Source organism: Ciona intestinalis, chromosome 10 (genome assembly GCF_000224145.3).
Source record: "Ciona intestinalis chromosome 10, KH, whole genome shotgun sequence".
Taxonomy (NCBI): domain Eukaryota; kingdom Metazoa; phylum Chordata; class Ascidiacea; order Phlebobranchia; family Cionidae; genus Ciona; species Ciona intestinalis.
Genome location: NC_020175.2, coordinates 572,322 through 587,526, shown reverse-complemented (window position 1 = coordinate 587,526; position 15,205 = coordinate 572,322). Strand labels below are relative to the sequence as shown.

The following is a 15,205-nucleotide window of genomic DNA, read 5'->3' as shown; positions in this document are numbered from 1 at the left end:
TTATGTTTTTTATAGTTTTATAATCCCACTTATGAGTTACCACGTATGTAACTTTGGGGGTAACTTTTTTGTGACAATTTAACCCATAAGTAAGGTACCACTAGGTTGAAGCAAACGGATTATCTTTTGTTGGCCATATTTTGTATTTTACTTTGTCGACCTACATGACTTCTTTTAGGTTTTACAGATTGTCTTCTGCTACCAAAAGTTAATACAGATTTTATTAAAATTGGTTGAATATTTAGGTAGATAACCAATATTTACTTTGCGTATGTGTCAAGCATTCATTGGGACACCTCAGTTTCTATTATAACAATCCTTGGGTACAGTTCCCAAAAGTCCAATTATTCTGTTTCTTAATTTCCAAGGTGTCCAACCTGGCATTGGTTGTTTCAACAATCAACAACAACCTTGAATTACAAGGAACAAAGATAAACGAGATGGAGTCCCAACATACAAGTGATATGAATGCAATACATGATACTACTGATGAAAATACAAGGATAATGCAAGAGTATGTTGATGTGGAGTTTCTTAAACTAATATTGAACTTTATATAGTATATATAGGGTGGGGAAAGATGGGTCACTGTTTAATAGTCTTTTCACGTCTCATTTGATAATAAACAAAGAACGTTGAAAGGATTATAGAACCATATTTTCACAACTCCCATAGACTGTTATTAGTTGTTTAAAAGACAATCAGGATGTTTGGATATAATATGCTAAAAGCGTCTTCTCATACCCTATTATAATAAATATAGTTTTTTGTAAGTTTTACAGTTACACAAATTACCGGAGAATAACGTTTCAAAGCTGCTATGCATGTAATGTGTGTTTTGGGGTAGGATGCTTAAGTTACAGTTGCCAAAAAGTGGAACTAAGTACATTCTGAAACTAATTCAAGAAAGTATATGGTGTACAATACACACGTGTAGTACTATGTTTTTGTCCTTTGTATTCCTGCATTTGTATAGAAATGTAATATTTTGTATTTTATCAGATTATCCTCCAGCATAGTCGAACATTCGCTCATGCTGTCTGATTATAAGTTACAACAACACACACTTAACATAGAGGTTAAAAGTCTTAAGAACAAAAACCCAACAACCATTGGTGAGTGTTTGGATTCTATTCTATGTGAGTGAAGTCCTACAGTGTGGCACTTCGTAAGACAGAGATTTAGGACAGAACTGGCCTATTAGTTCCATACCCAGGCTACTACAACCCATTTATTTACCACTGGGTTGGATTTCCACCATTGTATTAATATAAAATCATATATTTAGATGCGCAAAAACATGAACATATATATATATATATTTATATATATATAGCCAAAATTTAAACTTAAAACTAAACCAAAAACTGTTCACCAAGTGTCAGGCCCAAGAAGACATAGGCTTATCAGTATCAGAAAGTTTTAAATTACTGTGTTCTGTAAAATAAACTTGCAATAAAGTTTAGCGCCCCCTTTGAATCAGACAATTTAACCACCCCCCTATAGCAGTTAACTTAACAGCCCCCCTTACAGCAGGCACATGGACACCACCCCCCAGCACTTTATCCGCACTTGAAGCATTGGTGGCCACCCTACAACTCGCAAATACAACGTTTAACACCCTTGTTGAAACCACATCAGTTGAAATACCTGTCTACTCTGAGTATGAAGATCAAGAGAGAGATTCCTTTAACACAAACGTAAGTTGTTGTTGTCTTTCCAGCATGCTTGTTTAAAAGTGACAAATATATATGAGAAAATTTTGGGGGTTAAAAAGAAGACACCCATGTTATAACTTAACAGTGTGTATGAATACACCATGTGTGTCAGATGTATAAGAAGACACTCATATTGTAACTCAACAGTAAGCATGTGGTGTATGGAAACATCATGTATTTGTTTGGCATATGCATTAGTTGTTTATTTCATTATGTATAAGAAATAAACTTAACATACACACACATATATATACACTGTTATGTTTGTATTGAAACTTACTATTCTTTCTAGGTATACCCAGACGTATCTGCTTTCAACACAGAGGAAAATGACGTAAGAGTAAAATATATTTCATTTCAATTCAAGTCTAACAATGGACTTTGTTTCAACACAGAAAGACACCAATGCAAATCTCGCAATAATATTTTCGGAAATATTGGTTTCTGTGAGTGAGATATTAGATGGGGTGGCTGACCATCAACAAGTTGAAACAAGTGAAGGAAGTAATCAACATGTTGATAATACTCAAGTTGTTCAACTGTTGGGTAGAATTCAATCAATAGAAGGTGATATGTTAAATGTTTTAATTCAAAAAAAATTATTTTGTTTCTTCTGTACACACATAGGCGGTCGGGGGTGTCAGGGTAATGAGCTAGGTCTGACTGAAATACCAATTCTCATAAATCTTGCCATTTTTTATGTAAAACTGAATCTCTCATGGTTCTGTTTCTCTTTAAAAAACACCCAACACTTATGGCCCCCTGCTCCACCAATAAAATAGCTTGTTGTATCTTATTTAGATATGATCACACATAAAGTTACATACATAACCTGTAAAAAGGCACAAGGTGTGTGGAACAAAACACCAGTATTATAACGGCCAGCGTTGTTGCCCCACCACTGGGAGTAATTAAGTTACCTTCATTATTACATTCAACCTTTTATTTAGACATGCTCTTGAATCACTCAATGCAAAATATCTCTGACACAATAACATCTTTATCTCACCAAATACAGTTGGTTTCCCTTGAAAGACTTGAATCATATGGTAGAAACCAGGTACCTTTGTCGTTGTTTCAAGCTAAATTTTAGTTTTATTTAAACTAGTTGCTTTTTAATGTAGTTTTTACTGGCTACTTGTGTTTTGTTGTTTTTACAGATTTTTTGTGTGACTGTTTTTTATGCATATTTTTTTGTTTTTTTTTAGTTCTATGCCTTTTGTGGTTTATTTTTATAATTATAAGATTTTAGATGTTTTTTTCCCATATTTTTAGAACATGACAACTGAGGTATTGGACAACTATAGCCAGCTTAGCAACCAAGTGGTGATCCAACAAAGTGAAATAAACGAACTTTTAATGAATATTTTAGACATGAATGCAACTTTATCTAACCAAGTTATGAATGATCAAGTCCAGGTATTGTTTTTAGAAAGTACTTTTATTTGGATTTGCATCTAAAACCAAGGCATTTAAAACTTTATTATAACAAAGTAAATAAAACCTTTGTAACCTTTAAGTATCCCTTAACTACTACAACGCTGTTTTGTGAAACTTAGAATTTTATTTCCTAAACAAGTTATGGAAGTCCATCAAATAATAAGCATTTAATTTTTTATCAATAACTAGGAATCAATTAAACCCAGGCAGCAATTTTTACTTATCCAAACTTTTGATGGCATTAAAAAACATTCCTCCTATTGTCAGCAAATTTGAAAGTCTTTGTATTAAAAATTTTCAGGACACACGTATGAACAATGTGCTTATGATGCAACAAACATTGAATCGTGAAGTTTCCGTTTGTAAAGATGCTTCACGTGAACTTGGATCACGAATCACGAATACAACTCATGAAATGACATCGTTTAATCGTGATTTAGAAACCAGGTTTGTGATTTCTGCTTTACTTATTTTATGTGGGTAAAGTCTTAGCCACAGCATAAGCAAAATGCACCAAAATAGTGACTGACGAAAAGGCTGGCCACATTAGGTCCAGAAAAATTGAGACACAGACACAAATCCGGCAACATTGTACTCCAGAAACCACACCATAGGGCCTGGTATTTAGTATTGGCCCATTACCCAACACACAATGTGCTACAATTTATTGGTGACCACTGGGTTGGAGTATTGTACAGCCTTTTCCTACACCATCAAAAACAATTTATTAAGTGCCAACAAAGTTACATACACAGTAACTCATAAGTGGTTAAGAGGTGTATGAAACTAAACATCTGTGTTATAACAACTGTCGTTACCTGTCCAGCGCTGTGGCATAATGCTTAGCGCGCCTGCCTGTAACCCAGAGGTAATGGGTTCAAGGCTCAACGCTGCTACCATTGTGTGCGTATGTGTCCTTGGGCAAGACACTTAACTGCATTCGTCCGTCGCCGCGGCATAGTGGTTAGCGCGCCTGCCTGTAACTCATAGGTTATGGGTTCAAGGCTCGCTGCTACCATTGTGTGCGTATGTGTCCTTGGGCAAGACACTTAACGGCAATTGCTCCAACCCAGTGGTCACTGATGGGTTGCCCAAATTATCAGCCATACATAAAAAAATGAAAAAATCCAAAAACAATAATCACTTGCAAAATAACATACATGGTAACTCTTAAGCTGGCACGAGGTGTTAAACCTGTGTGATAACGACTGTCGTTTTCCCGTCAGACGAGGATGAAGTAAGTTGCATTCATGCATTCTTTCACCACAGTTTAACACTAACATCCACACAGATTATTTGGAAGTATCGGCCAGTTATCTCAAAGGTTAGCCTTCACACAAGAATCGATCTTAACCGACGTTTTCTCTGTTATGGACGATGTGGTTGCTATCAACTTCACTTTAGCTTCCGTCATGAACTTTGTGACTGACATGCAAGAAGGTAAGATCGTGTTTATGTTTAAAGTTGTTATGTGGCAGAAATTTGTTTTATGCTAGGTATAGTAGGTTGGAGTAAGATGGTTCATGTTGCATTCTATTTTATCGTTTCATTTGGTAGTAAACAAAAAAAAAATTTGCAGAATTTATTAACCTTGTCTCCATGACTCTAACAGGAGTTGTTAATTGTTTATTAAACAAAGTAAGCATTTATTTTTAAGAAATAAATTCTGTAAAGAATTCGACTTCAAAGAGCTATGGGAAAAATTACAACAAGAAATAAAAAAAGCATAAAAAAATTGAGTTTAAAATTAACTGTATGTTGTTTATATTACAGAGTTAAGACAAGAAATCTCATCTTTGGATTTGGTGCAATTGGAAAGAATGCAGAACTCAGTTGCTCAACATAATAATCTACTTAATAATTTGTTTGAGGAACAACAACAACAACAAAGGTAATAATAATATTAACTTTGTCTCTTCGATTATGGTAGCAAAGATTTAAAAATATTTTAAGCAAACAGACAAATATAAAACGTAACTTCACGACTCCCATAGAACACACGATCAGGATATTTGTATACTTTGTGCTAAAGGTGTCCCATTTTACCTCACAGTACTTTATATTTATAATAACATAATTGTACTGATATATACTATTGTTGGTTACAGTAAAATGGCTGAAATTGAGCTCCAAGCTGCTTCCACTGCAGCACATGTAGCAACAAGGGAAAACGTGTTGAATAACTTGGTCCTTGAGGTTGAAACACTGAATAATTTAACGCAAACAAGATTGAATAACTTGGTTGAAATATTCAATAATGTGGAGTTTGGATTAGACAAGGTGCGAATATTTTTATTGGCTGTTGTTTTAATGCTTATTCACTTCTCTTTATTGTTTTAAATAATTCGGTCTTTGCTTGAAATATTCTTTTTAATGTGAGTAAGATCCTTTTATTAGAATCAATTTTTACCTTTACTTGGTTTGTTACATTCTATTCAATATGGTGAAAGTTAATAAAGTGATTAGCTTATGAGTAAATAAATATAATAGGGTGGGAAGATGGGAAACCTTTTTAATCTTTTGTTTTGCCTATTTGGTAGTATACAAAGAACATTCAAATAAATATAAAAGCTTTATCCTCACAACTTACATGTAGCATTGTTAATTGTTTAAAAATGATCAGGATATTTGGGTATTATTTGCTCAAAGGTGTCTTGTTTTTTCCCACAGTATTCTATACAAAAATATAAGCAAATCTTCTGGTAAATTATGTAAATTTTATTGTACTAAAATTTCATCTGCCTCACAGTTAGACATTTACTTTTATGTTACATTATGCCAAGGAGCAAAAATAGTAGAGTGTAAAAACTTGATTTTAACCTGTATGTAGAGAATTGAAGGGCAAGCAATGGCTGTTACGATCACTTCACAAGAAGTAAACATGCTTGATCAGCGTCTATCTAACGCCATGGAACTTGTAACACAACAGTTGTCACAAGCCAACTCCACATGGCAGAGGAACCAGGATATATTGTACAGGTTACAAAGACAAATGGAAGGATTTAACAATGTTGGGCATAACACAGAGATGGCACTCATGAGACATTCAATGGATTTGAAATCACACGAACGGCAAATGGCAGTAAGAGTTTGTTTTACCTTTGGTTGGCTTTACCCATTATTTCAAAATCGTTTAATATAATATTTTGAATTTGATGAACAAAATAGATAAGAGGAAAAACGTTACTGTTCGTTTTAAAAAACTCATAAAAACGTCTGTGGCCTGTTAATACATGGAAATTTTATAAACCAAACTTTATTATTTAACTAAGGTTGGTAGCCAGTTACTGTTAAGTTTCTTAAGTTTAGTTTAACCTTAAAAAAACTACATGAATCATGATGAATGTACCTATAATTTTTAGCTATTGGCTAAAAAAGTTTTGAAATAATAAACAAGTCAAGCTTTGTTGGAATTGGAAAATTTTTCTCAATTGTTTTTATTTAAAATACGGATTCAAATAATTGATATATATTTTTAGGCAACTGAAAATGTGATCAGAACGATAACAGAAACCATGACGTTGAACAGCAACCAGATAACTTTGCTGACTGGTGAAATAATGATGAGGGGTGATAAACAAATGATGACAACTGCGTTTTTGTCAGATATGATCGCAAACCATACGATTGAAATCGAAGAAATAAATGATCATGTAAGAGTTTGCAGGCGTGAAAGTTTTCTAATGTGAGACAATTCTCCTGGAACGAAAAAAAGTGCAACCACCTTTTAGGAATTTGGAGTAAATTTTTTATACATAAATGTTTTTCAAAGCTAAAATTACAACTTTAAAAATTAAAATTTAAAGTAAAATTGTTTTTCCCCAAAAATACTATACTTTGTAGGTTCAGGAGCAAAATAAATGAAAGGTAATTTTATTTCCAGATATCATTGCTTGTAACAAGGTATACAAATTCCAACTTACAACTGACAACAACCCCACCAACAAGTAAGTACTTACTTATATTTGGTGATGGTATTCTATATAACATTAGTATGCCATGTAAAAGGTATTAACTGAACTGTAATAACGTATTGGGGCAACTCTGGCCTAAACCACAGGTTCCCAAAACCATAGAATCCAAGAAAAAAACAAAGTAGAAAGTTAGGGGTGATGGGCCAACTATAAAAAACTCCTGGGTCCTTTCACCCTGTGATAGAATGGAACCTTAAACTTTCTTTAAAACATCTGCATTATTTTTTAGGCATTCTCTTACTCTTAATTTGTCAAATTTGGTGGCCAATTATAAAAAAAACTTGGTTAAAAAATATAACGAAATTGGTAAACAATTGCAAACAAAATATTTGGTGGAAAATAATAAAAAATTTGATGGACAGTATAAAAAAAATTGGTAAACAAATTGTACACTAATAATTTTCAGCAAACACAACAACAACATTGAGCACGACTCCCTCTCTATCTCCACCTGCTGGCCTCGCTGTGTTGTCTTCCACCTCCACAGAGATGATCCTCTCATGGCATCCTCTCCCTGTATCCGAGGCCGATGAATATAGGATCGTGTTGCAGAATATTGAAGGAACGCACTCGTCTGTGCAGGTGAGGAACATTTAGTCAAATAATTCATATCGAGCAATGTTGGGCTTTTAAAGTGCATGTGATTATTCCTTTTTAGTCTGTCTATTTATGTAAATTTTTAGCATGTTTAAAAGATTAAAAAAGTAAATGTTAATATGTTTTAATTCTCCACCCAATTCTATTTTTTTTTAAATGCACAAATTACAGTCATTTGGTATCCTATAAAAATACTATAAACCCCAAGTGTTTTAATAATTAGTGTTTTATTTAATGTCACACTAGGGTTTTTTAAAAGATTTTTTTTAAATTTCTGTACAATTGCTTTTCGACAGATATCAGCTGTAGCTCCTCCTGTACAAGTTGACAACCTTGACCCAGGTAGTCAATATCTCATCTCTATATATGCTGTGAAAAATAATAAGTTAAGTCCGCCTTTGACTGGGATTGGTGAAACAGGTAAGTAGAATGCAAGGTATGAAATGCTGCAAGGTATGTTGTAATATGCTGCTACTATTGTGGGCGTATGTGTGTTTGGACAAGACGCTTAAGAGTCATTGCTTTAACCCAGTGGTCACTAATTGGTTGTCAAAATTGGGGGGCCCCCCCCCGGGGGATATTTGGCCAATATGGTAACTCAAAAGCGAGCACGAGTTGTAGGAAACAGAACGCCCATGTTATAACGACTGTCATTGCCAGAAAATTAAGAAACTAATATTAAAAGTGACTACATCTCTCATATTCTTATAAAGCTCCAAGACCAAGCGCTAGACCAACAACAACAAGAAGACCAACAACAACAACAACAGCACAACCCACAACAACAACAACAACATCAACAACAGATACAAATGCAGTTGTTCTGGACAACAGTAGATACCCAAACATAGATTATAGTGATGGTAAGCTGTCATTAAATGTATTCCTATTCAATTTTACAAAGTTAAAGCCTGCTACAGTGTCTCAGTTTGTGTCTTTTTCTTGGTGCCATTATGTTTCTAAACCTTTTATTATAACTTAAACATAAGTTAGCAGCAAACATTAAAATCTAGAGCAATGGGCCAACTCTGGCTTACGTCCCAAGTAGTCTTAATATGCTTCACAATATGCCCTCAGTTACATAGCATTGCAATCTAGTTAGTAGTTACTGTAATGATACTAGACATGTTTATCCGGCGCCATGGCACAGTTGGATACCGCGCATTCCTCCAATCAGGGGGGATGGGTTCAGGTTGTCGCTACTACCATTGTGGGTGTATGTGTCCTTGGGCAAGACACTTAACAGGAATTGCTCCAACCAAGCGGTCGCTAATGGGTTGTCTAAATTCTTAGCCATACATAAAAAAATGAAAGTAACATACTTGGTAACTCGTAAGCTGACACGAGGTGTATGAAACAGAACGCCTGTGTTATAACGACTGTCGTTTTCCATGTACGAATAAAGCAAGTTTCATTGATTCATTCTTTTACGTATTTATAAAAAACTGTTATAAACACCACACATATACTTATCACCACCCAAGGCTTCCACTGTAACTTTGAACTTCCCGACATATGTGGTTTCATTGACGACACAAACGATGATTTTGATTGGTCAAGAAACAATGGTTCAACCCAATCGTCAGATACTGGGCCATCATTGGATCATACCCTTGCTACCGATGCTGGTATTATGTCTGTGTGTACTTTGTTTCATGCAAACATTAAGTTTAGTGTGGGATAAGACAGGACACCTTAAACACATAATATCCAAATATCCTGATCGTGTTATAAACAATTAACAATGGTTTATGGAAGACTTAAGGTTATGGGGTTTTATAATTCTTTGAATGATCTTTGTTTACTGCCAAATGGGACGAGAAAATGGAATGAAAAGGTGTCCATCTTCCCCCACACTACTATATTACGGGAATACATTCTTATATGGTCAATTTTTAATGAATACTCCAGGTGTAATGACTCTCTTTGCACTCCAAGAAATAGGTTACATTTATTCATTTACTAAAAACACAAATAATACATTCACTACCAGGTTACTACATGTTCATTGAAGCATCACGCCCAAGAAGAACGGGGCATGTAGCAAGGTTGATATCGCCACTTATGGAAGCTACTGATGGTAAAATAATTATCTCAACATATATTCTGTTACTTCTGCTACCAGGCATAATGGAAATATTCTTTTATTTTTATCGGCTCAATGGAAATAATCTTTTAGCAGCTAATAAAAAAAAACGCAGTGGAATGATTTCCTGATAAAGTCTTGCCAGATGGCTGACAAAACATAGGAAATACACTACGTTTTTATACCAGACGACTTGTTAAAAGTTTATTTTCATATTTCATATGAAATATTTTAAATTTGTTGATAGCTTATTGATCCCGCTAAAGCATAACATTGTCTGGTACCGTGACACAGTGGTTTATACACCTAACAGCAATTGCTCCAATTCAGTCATAAATTAAAATATAGGAAATAAAAATTAATTACCCACAAAGTTACATACTTGGTAACTCGTATGCGGACACAAGGTATATGGAACAGAACTCAAGTTTTTAACGACTGGTTGTTACCCCGCCACACAAAGATAAATAAGTTTCATTCAATCCGCAGGAAAATGTCTTGAGTTCTTCTACCACATGTTCGGAGTCGGCACCGGCGATCTTAACGTCCTCTTTGAGCCACTAGATGGCTCTGCATCCACCAAGATCTGGGAGGAGAGTGGTAACCATGGTAACCAGTGGAAGAGAGGAAGAGCAACTATAAGAGGAGATTCACCTTTCAGGGTAAATTTTTGTACATTGGATTAAAATTGAGTTTCAACTAAGTGAAAAAGGTTTGCAGTTTTGGATAATTGAAAAAAATAAAATTATCTTTTGATTGTTTAAACTTTTCAGGTTATTTTTGAAGCTGTTCGGGGTTCTGATTATCATGCAGACACTGCCCTTGATGATGTCATAATAAGAGATGGACCATGTCCGACACCCGTGTTACAGTGTGACTTCACACCAAATGATCTGTGTGGATTTACACAGGTGGTTATGATAACATGTTGTAAACTGTCATTGGTCATTTATATCTTTGTGCGTGGAAACTCCATGGTTCCCCTCTCATGCCCACAGTCAAGTTGCCGAAGCTATTGCAGTGTGTCAATAAGCAGACATGACTTTTGGTTGGTTTGGTCATTTATATCCTCGTGGGTGGGAAATTTAGTGACTTATTTACGGTTGACACTCCCATGCCCACAATCAAACTGCTAAACCTATTGCATATTACAATGTTTTGTGCTTTACATACCGCAAACTCTGCACAAAAACAGTCTACAAAAAAGAGAAAACAATGCGTATTTCTCCTGCTTTTGGCAGAGAGAACATAACATATAAGGGACATAACAAGTTTAAAAAACACCAAAATATAAACTCAATTTTTAGATTAATTATAGATTAGAGTTTAAGCAGTTTTTCTTGGATTAAAAATGCTCCCAAAGTTGTTCATATATACCATCTTAAACATTAATCATAAAATCAATAGTTAAACATCAAATGTCTTTTCCCAAAGGACCTAGATGATGATTTTGACTGGGACACCAACACAGGTGCCACATCTTCTGCAGACACAGGTCCTATTACTGACCACACATCTGGTACTGTGGCTGGCAAGTATATTTATCTGGAAGCTTCAAACCCAAGGTTTGTATGATTGTTTTATATTATCAGAATATATTATGTTATTGCATCAAGTAGGGGCCACAGAACGGCCTGCTACATGAACTGCTATATATGGTTTGCACCGTAACTGTAGGATTGTATGCTTGTTACTGATATCAATACTGATAGGTGTGTATGTGTCCTTGGGTAGGACCTTTATTGAAATTGCCCCAACCCAGTATTTGGCCATAAATCTGCACACCAAGGTCACAGTAAATTTGCTTTGGTTTCCATATACAAATAATTAATTTATTGCATTGATTTTAGATACCCCGCCCAAATAACAAGGATATCTTCACCTACTATGAGGCCAACCACTACCCAATGTCTACAGTTCTATTATCATATGCATGTAAGTTGTATAACCCATTATTTTCATTTAATTACAATATATGGTGGGATGACTGGGTCAGTTGTAACATGGGTGTCTTTTTATACACCAGACACACATGGTGTATTCATACACTTTATGCTCACTGTCGAGTTATAACATGGGTGTCTTTTTATACACCAGACACACATGGTGTATTCATACACCTTGTTAATGTTGACTTATAATTTGTATTTAGCGAATAATTTTCAAAACTATGTTGATTATTCTTTCTGTTTTTTTGTAACAATTGTTTTGGACCCATCCATATTATTACAACAACCATTATTACCAGGGTGTTGACATTGGAGCATTGAACGTGTACATCAGGTCAGATAATAATCCTAATGATCTTGGAAATCCTGTTTGGACCAAATCTGGACCACAAGGCGAGTAGATGTTTGGTATTTAATAAGGAATATGGTTGTTACAATCTTTCACCAGCTTTATCTTTTTGCCTTCCCTGTTTAATTGAAAGAGATATTGTTAAAATTTTTATACATTATACATAAGAATGGAATAAAAGTGTTTTTACTTGCATGAAATATGTTTCCCTGTAGTTGCCACTGATTCACATACCATAGTGACACAGTGATAATGGGTTCAAAGCCTACCTTTGCTACGTGGCTGTCTGTAGTTGAACAAGACACTTAACAGCTACCGAAATATTTATCTGCACATTCATGTAATGACTGCAGTTGCCTAGCCACATGGAAATAAACTAAATAAATTTATAAGGCTTGTGTAGCCAGGCTTCTGTGTTGTGAGCTAAATGTTTTCTGCTTTATAAAATTCTTTACCTATTATACACCAGGCAATGATTGGTTCCTTGGAAGAGTTTCAATCGTTTCAGCAACCTCGTTTCAAGTTGTATTTGAAGGAGTAAGAGGAGATGATTACCATGGTGATATCGCATTAGATGATGTTGTTATTAATGATGGACATTGTGATTTACCAGGTAGGTGATCTACTTAAAACTTTTCTTATAATTACATCTCAATATGATTTAATTAAATGTAAACCAATAGTAGTTTTATACCATATTTTCTGCTAACGGTACAGAGTGTCTGGTGACATAATGTGCTACTTATCAATGAAAATTCTGGTATATAAGAAGACACCTATGTTATAACGGACAGTGAGCATGAAGTGTATGATAAAACGTGTGTTTGGTGTACAAGAATTAAATATAAATATGTTTTAACTCTACACACGGTTGTTTTGTCGATATCCTATTTTTCGTTTAAAATATTTCTAAATTTCCGCTACCGTAATCGTGGAGACTCAAGTAAAAATATTATAAGAGGACAACCATGTTAAAGCTTAATCCAACACAATAACCATCCTGTTTTTTAAACATTTAGTTTGTTCTGTTGGTCGGAGGTTTGAAGATCATTGTTACAAAATAGAAAAGGACGGACATACTTATCAAGATGCGGCAAATATTTGCAAAGCTAACGGTGGAATACTTGCAGCCGTGAAGACACAAAGTCAGCAGGACTTTATCAGGGTATGGCTAGTTTGTGGTGAATTATTATAAAACATACGTTGCTTAATTCTGACTAAAATACACAAATGCTTCGTCCCAGTGGTTCTTTATGGATTGTCTAAATTATCAGTCATACAATATTGTCCAAAGTATCTGTCATACATTAACAAGAAAAATGAAAGAATCCAAAAGGAAATAATCACCACCAAGTAACATAGGTGGTAACTGATAAACAGGCATGAGATGTATGTATTCCGTGTGTTAACGACAGTTATTGCCCCGCTAGGATATAAAAGTGTCATGTATTAATTTATTTCACTTACTCTAATCACAGGACTTAGTAAGTGGAGAAGGCAACAGGTGGACTTTGTTCTGGATTGGAATCGACGATCTTGCAAGAGAAGGACAGTTTGTTTACAGGTTAGTTTCTAGTGGTTGAAATATCCGATTTGCTTCATGACAGATCATTTGTGTCGTATTTGCCCATGATACATTTAAACCTACGTCGTTTTGGGCCTTTGTTCATTATTTTGCAACAATGGGAACTTTGTTGTCACAACAAAGTCGCATAAATCTAATTTTCTCTTCGCATATGGCAGTAAAAACAGGTCATTTAAGTTTGAAAAAAAAATGTTTGTAAAAATCATACTAGAATAGACAAACAATATAGTACTGTGGGTAAGATGGGACACCGGTATTAGATTATATCCAAATATCCTAAAGGTGTTTTAAACAACTAACTACAGTGGTAGTGGGGATACGGTTTTACAATTCTTTAAATGTTCTTTGTTCACTATTAATTCGGGTGTAAAAATAGAATCAAAAGCGTCCCATCTTCCCCACCCTACTATAGGTTGTTTATGACATAATCCTCTTTTGCTATTACTTTTTACTTATACCCCTTCCCATTGGTTGCAGTGACGGCACGCCCCTCGCAATAAACGATGCAGTATTTGGTGCATGGGGTCCTGGTGAACCGAATGATGCGCTTGGAGACGAAGATTGTGTGAACATTGAATACGCGTCAAAGAATCGACTTTGGAATGATGTGCCTTGTAACAGAGACTTGTGGTTTATATGCCAGTACCCTGCCTCGCTTTAAAGAACTTTGAAGATGTTTTTATGTGTCATTGGTATTGAACGCTAACTTTGGTTTACAGGTTTCAGTTTTTAACCTTTGTACTCTTTAATGAGGGTGATGTCTCCAGTGAGGCGCGCATAAGGATTCAAGATAGAAGTCTTATTTTTTAATTAGATTTTACCCTGCTTGTATCTTCAACCAGTATTAAACTTTTATGGAGTGATAGTTCTTCAACAGCAACTGGCTATGAGTTTGTTACATCCATTCCAAATACTTCCAAATATAGTAATTTTGCTGCTCGAACAACAATGTATTTCACTAAAGATGTACCACAACACACAATCTGTGGTAACAAAAACCTACCATGATCCATTCTCTATGAGTGAGACATGGTTTTAATCTGTTTGGACGAGGCCATACGGCGAGGCACACCATGTGCCATGGATTTAGGCCAGAATTGGCTCATTACCCCAACACCTATATATGTTATGTAAATGTATAATTGCCAAATCCGAATCAAAGTTTGAAAATCACTCACTTTCTCCTGCCTTGTTGATCACTGTACATATATGATTGTATTTTGTAAATTAATGTTCATGCCTTGCAGTAGAATCGGTGTTTCGTATAATCAGCATAACATCTCATTTTTAAACCTCAAATGTTATGTCAGTATTAATTACACTACCTGAAGTCAAATCTGCTACACGGAATACAGTGCATTGTATGGATACCTTATGTTACAGTTTTACGTTTATACAAGATTATCCCGCGCCGTAGGATGGTATTTTTTACAAAATAGGTTCACGGTTGGGAACGTTTTTGTGTTTATTTTATGACCTTGACACACTTAATGATCATTGCGCCAAC

The 15,205-nt window shown here is 34.9% G+C and overlaps 1 protein-coding gene across 2 annotated transcripts; it reads left to right on the top strand.

The window, feature by feature from the left end:
- The first annotated feature begins 346 nt into the window (after positions 1-346).
- LOC104266090 lies at positions 347-15,073 on the top strand. 2 transcript variants are annotated; one of them, XM_026836273.1, is made up of 28 exons: positions 347-514; positions 1,003-1,115; positions 1,537-1,700; positions 2,011-2,052; positions 2,114-2,285; positions 2,669-2,778; positions 2,994-3,137; positions 3,460-3,605; positions 4,450-4,598; positions 4,932-5,049; positions 5,267-5,438; positions 5,989-6,240; positions 6,638-6,811; positions 7,042-7,105; positions 7,539-7,714; positions 8,026-8,149; positions 8,443-8,592; positions 9,214-9,357; positions 9,723-9,809; positions 10,305-10,477; positions 10,589-10,726; positions 11,250-11,380; positions 11,666-11,750; positions 12,064-12,157; positions 12,583-12,726; positions 13,133-13,278; positions 13,592-13,677; positions 14,176-15,073. In XM_026836273.1, the coding sequence occupies exons 1-28, from the start codon at positions 441-443 to the stop codon at positions 14,357-14,359; spliced, it is 3,756 nt and encodes a 1,251-aa protein (XP_026692074.1). In that variant the 5' UTR covers positions 347-440; the 3' UTR covers positions 14,360-15,073. The 2 variants fall into 2 exon arrangements, with proteins under 2 accessions (XP_026692074.1, XP_009859859.2); XM_009861557.3 differs by having other exon boundaries at positions 1,534-1,700.
- The last annotated feature ends 132 nt before the right edge of the window (positions 15,074-15,205 follow it).

Bases quoted from the DNA above. Each gene is read 5' to 3' on its own strand.
- LOC104266090 (XM_009861557.3), top strand. From the start codon at position 441: ATGGAGTCCCAACATACAAGTGATATGAATGCAATACATGATACTACT. The intron at 8,150-8,442 runs GTAAGTAGAATG...ATTCTTATAAAG, and splicing joins GACTGGGATTGGTGAAACAG to CTCCAAGACCAAGCGCTAGA. The intron at 11,751-12,063 runs GTAAGTTGTATA...CATTATTACCAG, and splicing joins AGTTCTATTATCATATGCAT to GGTGTTGACATTGGAGCATT.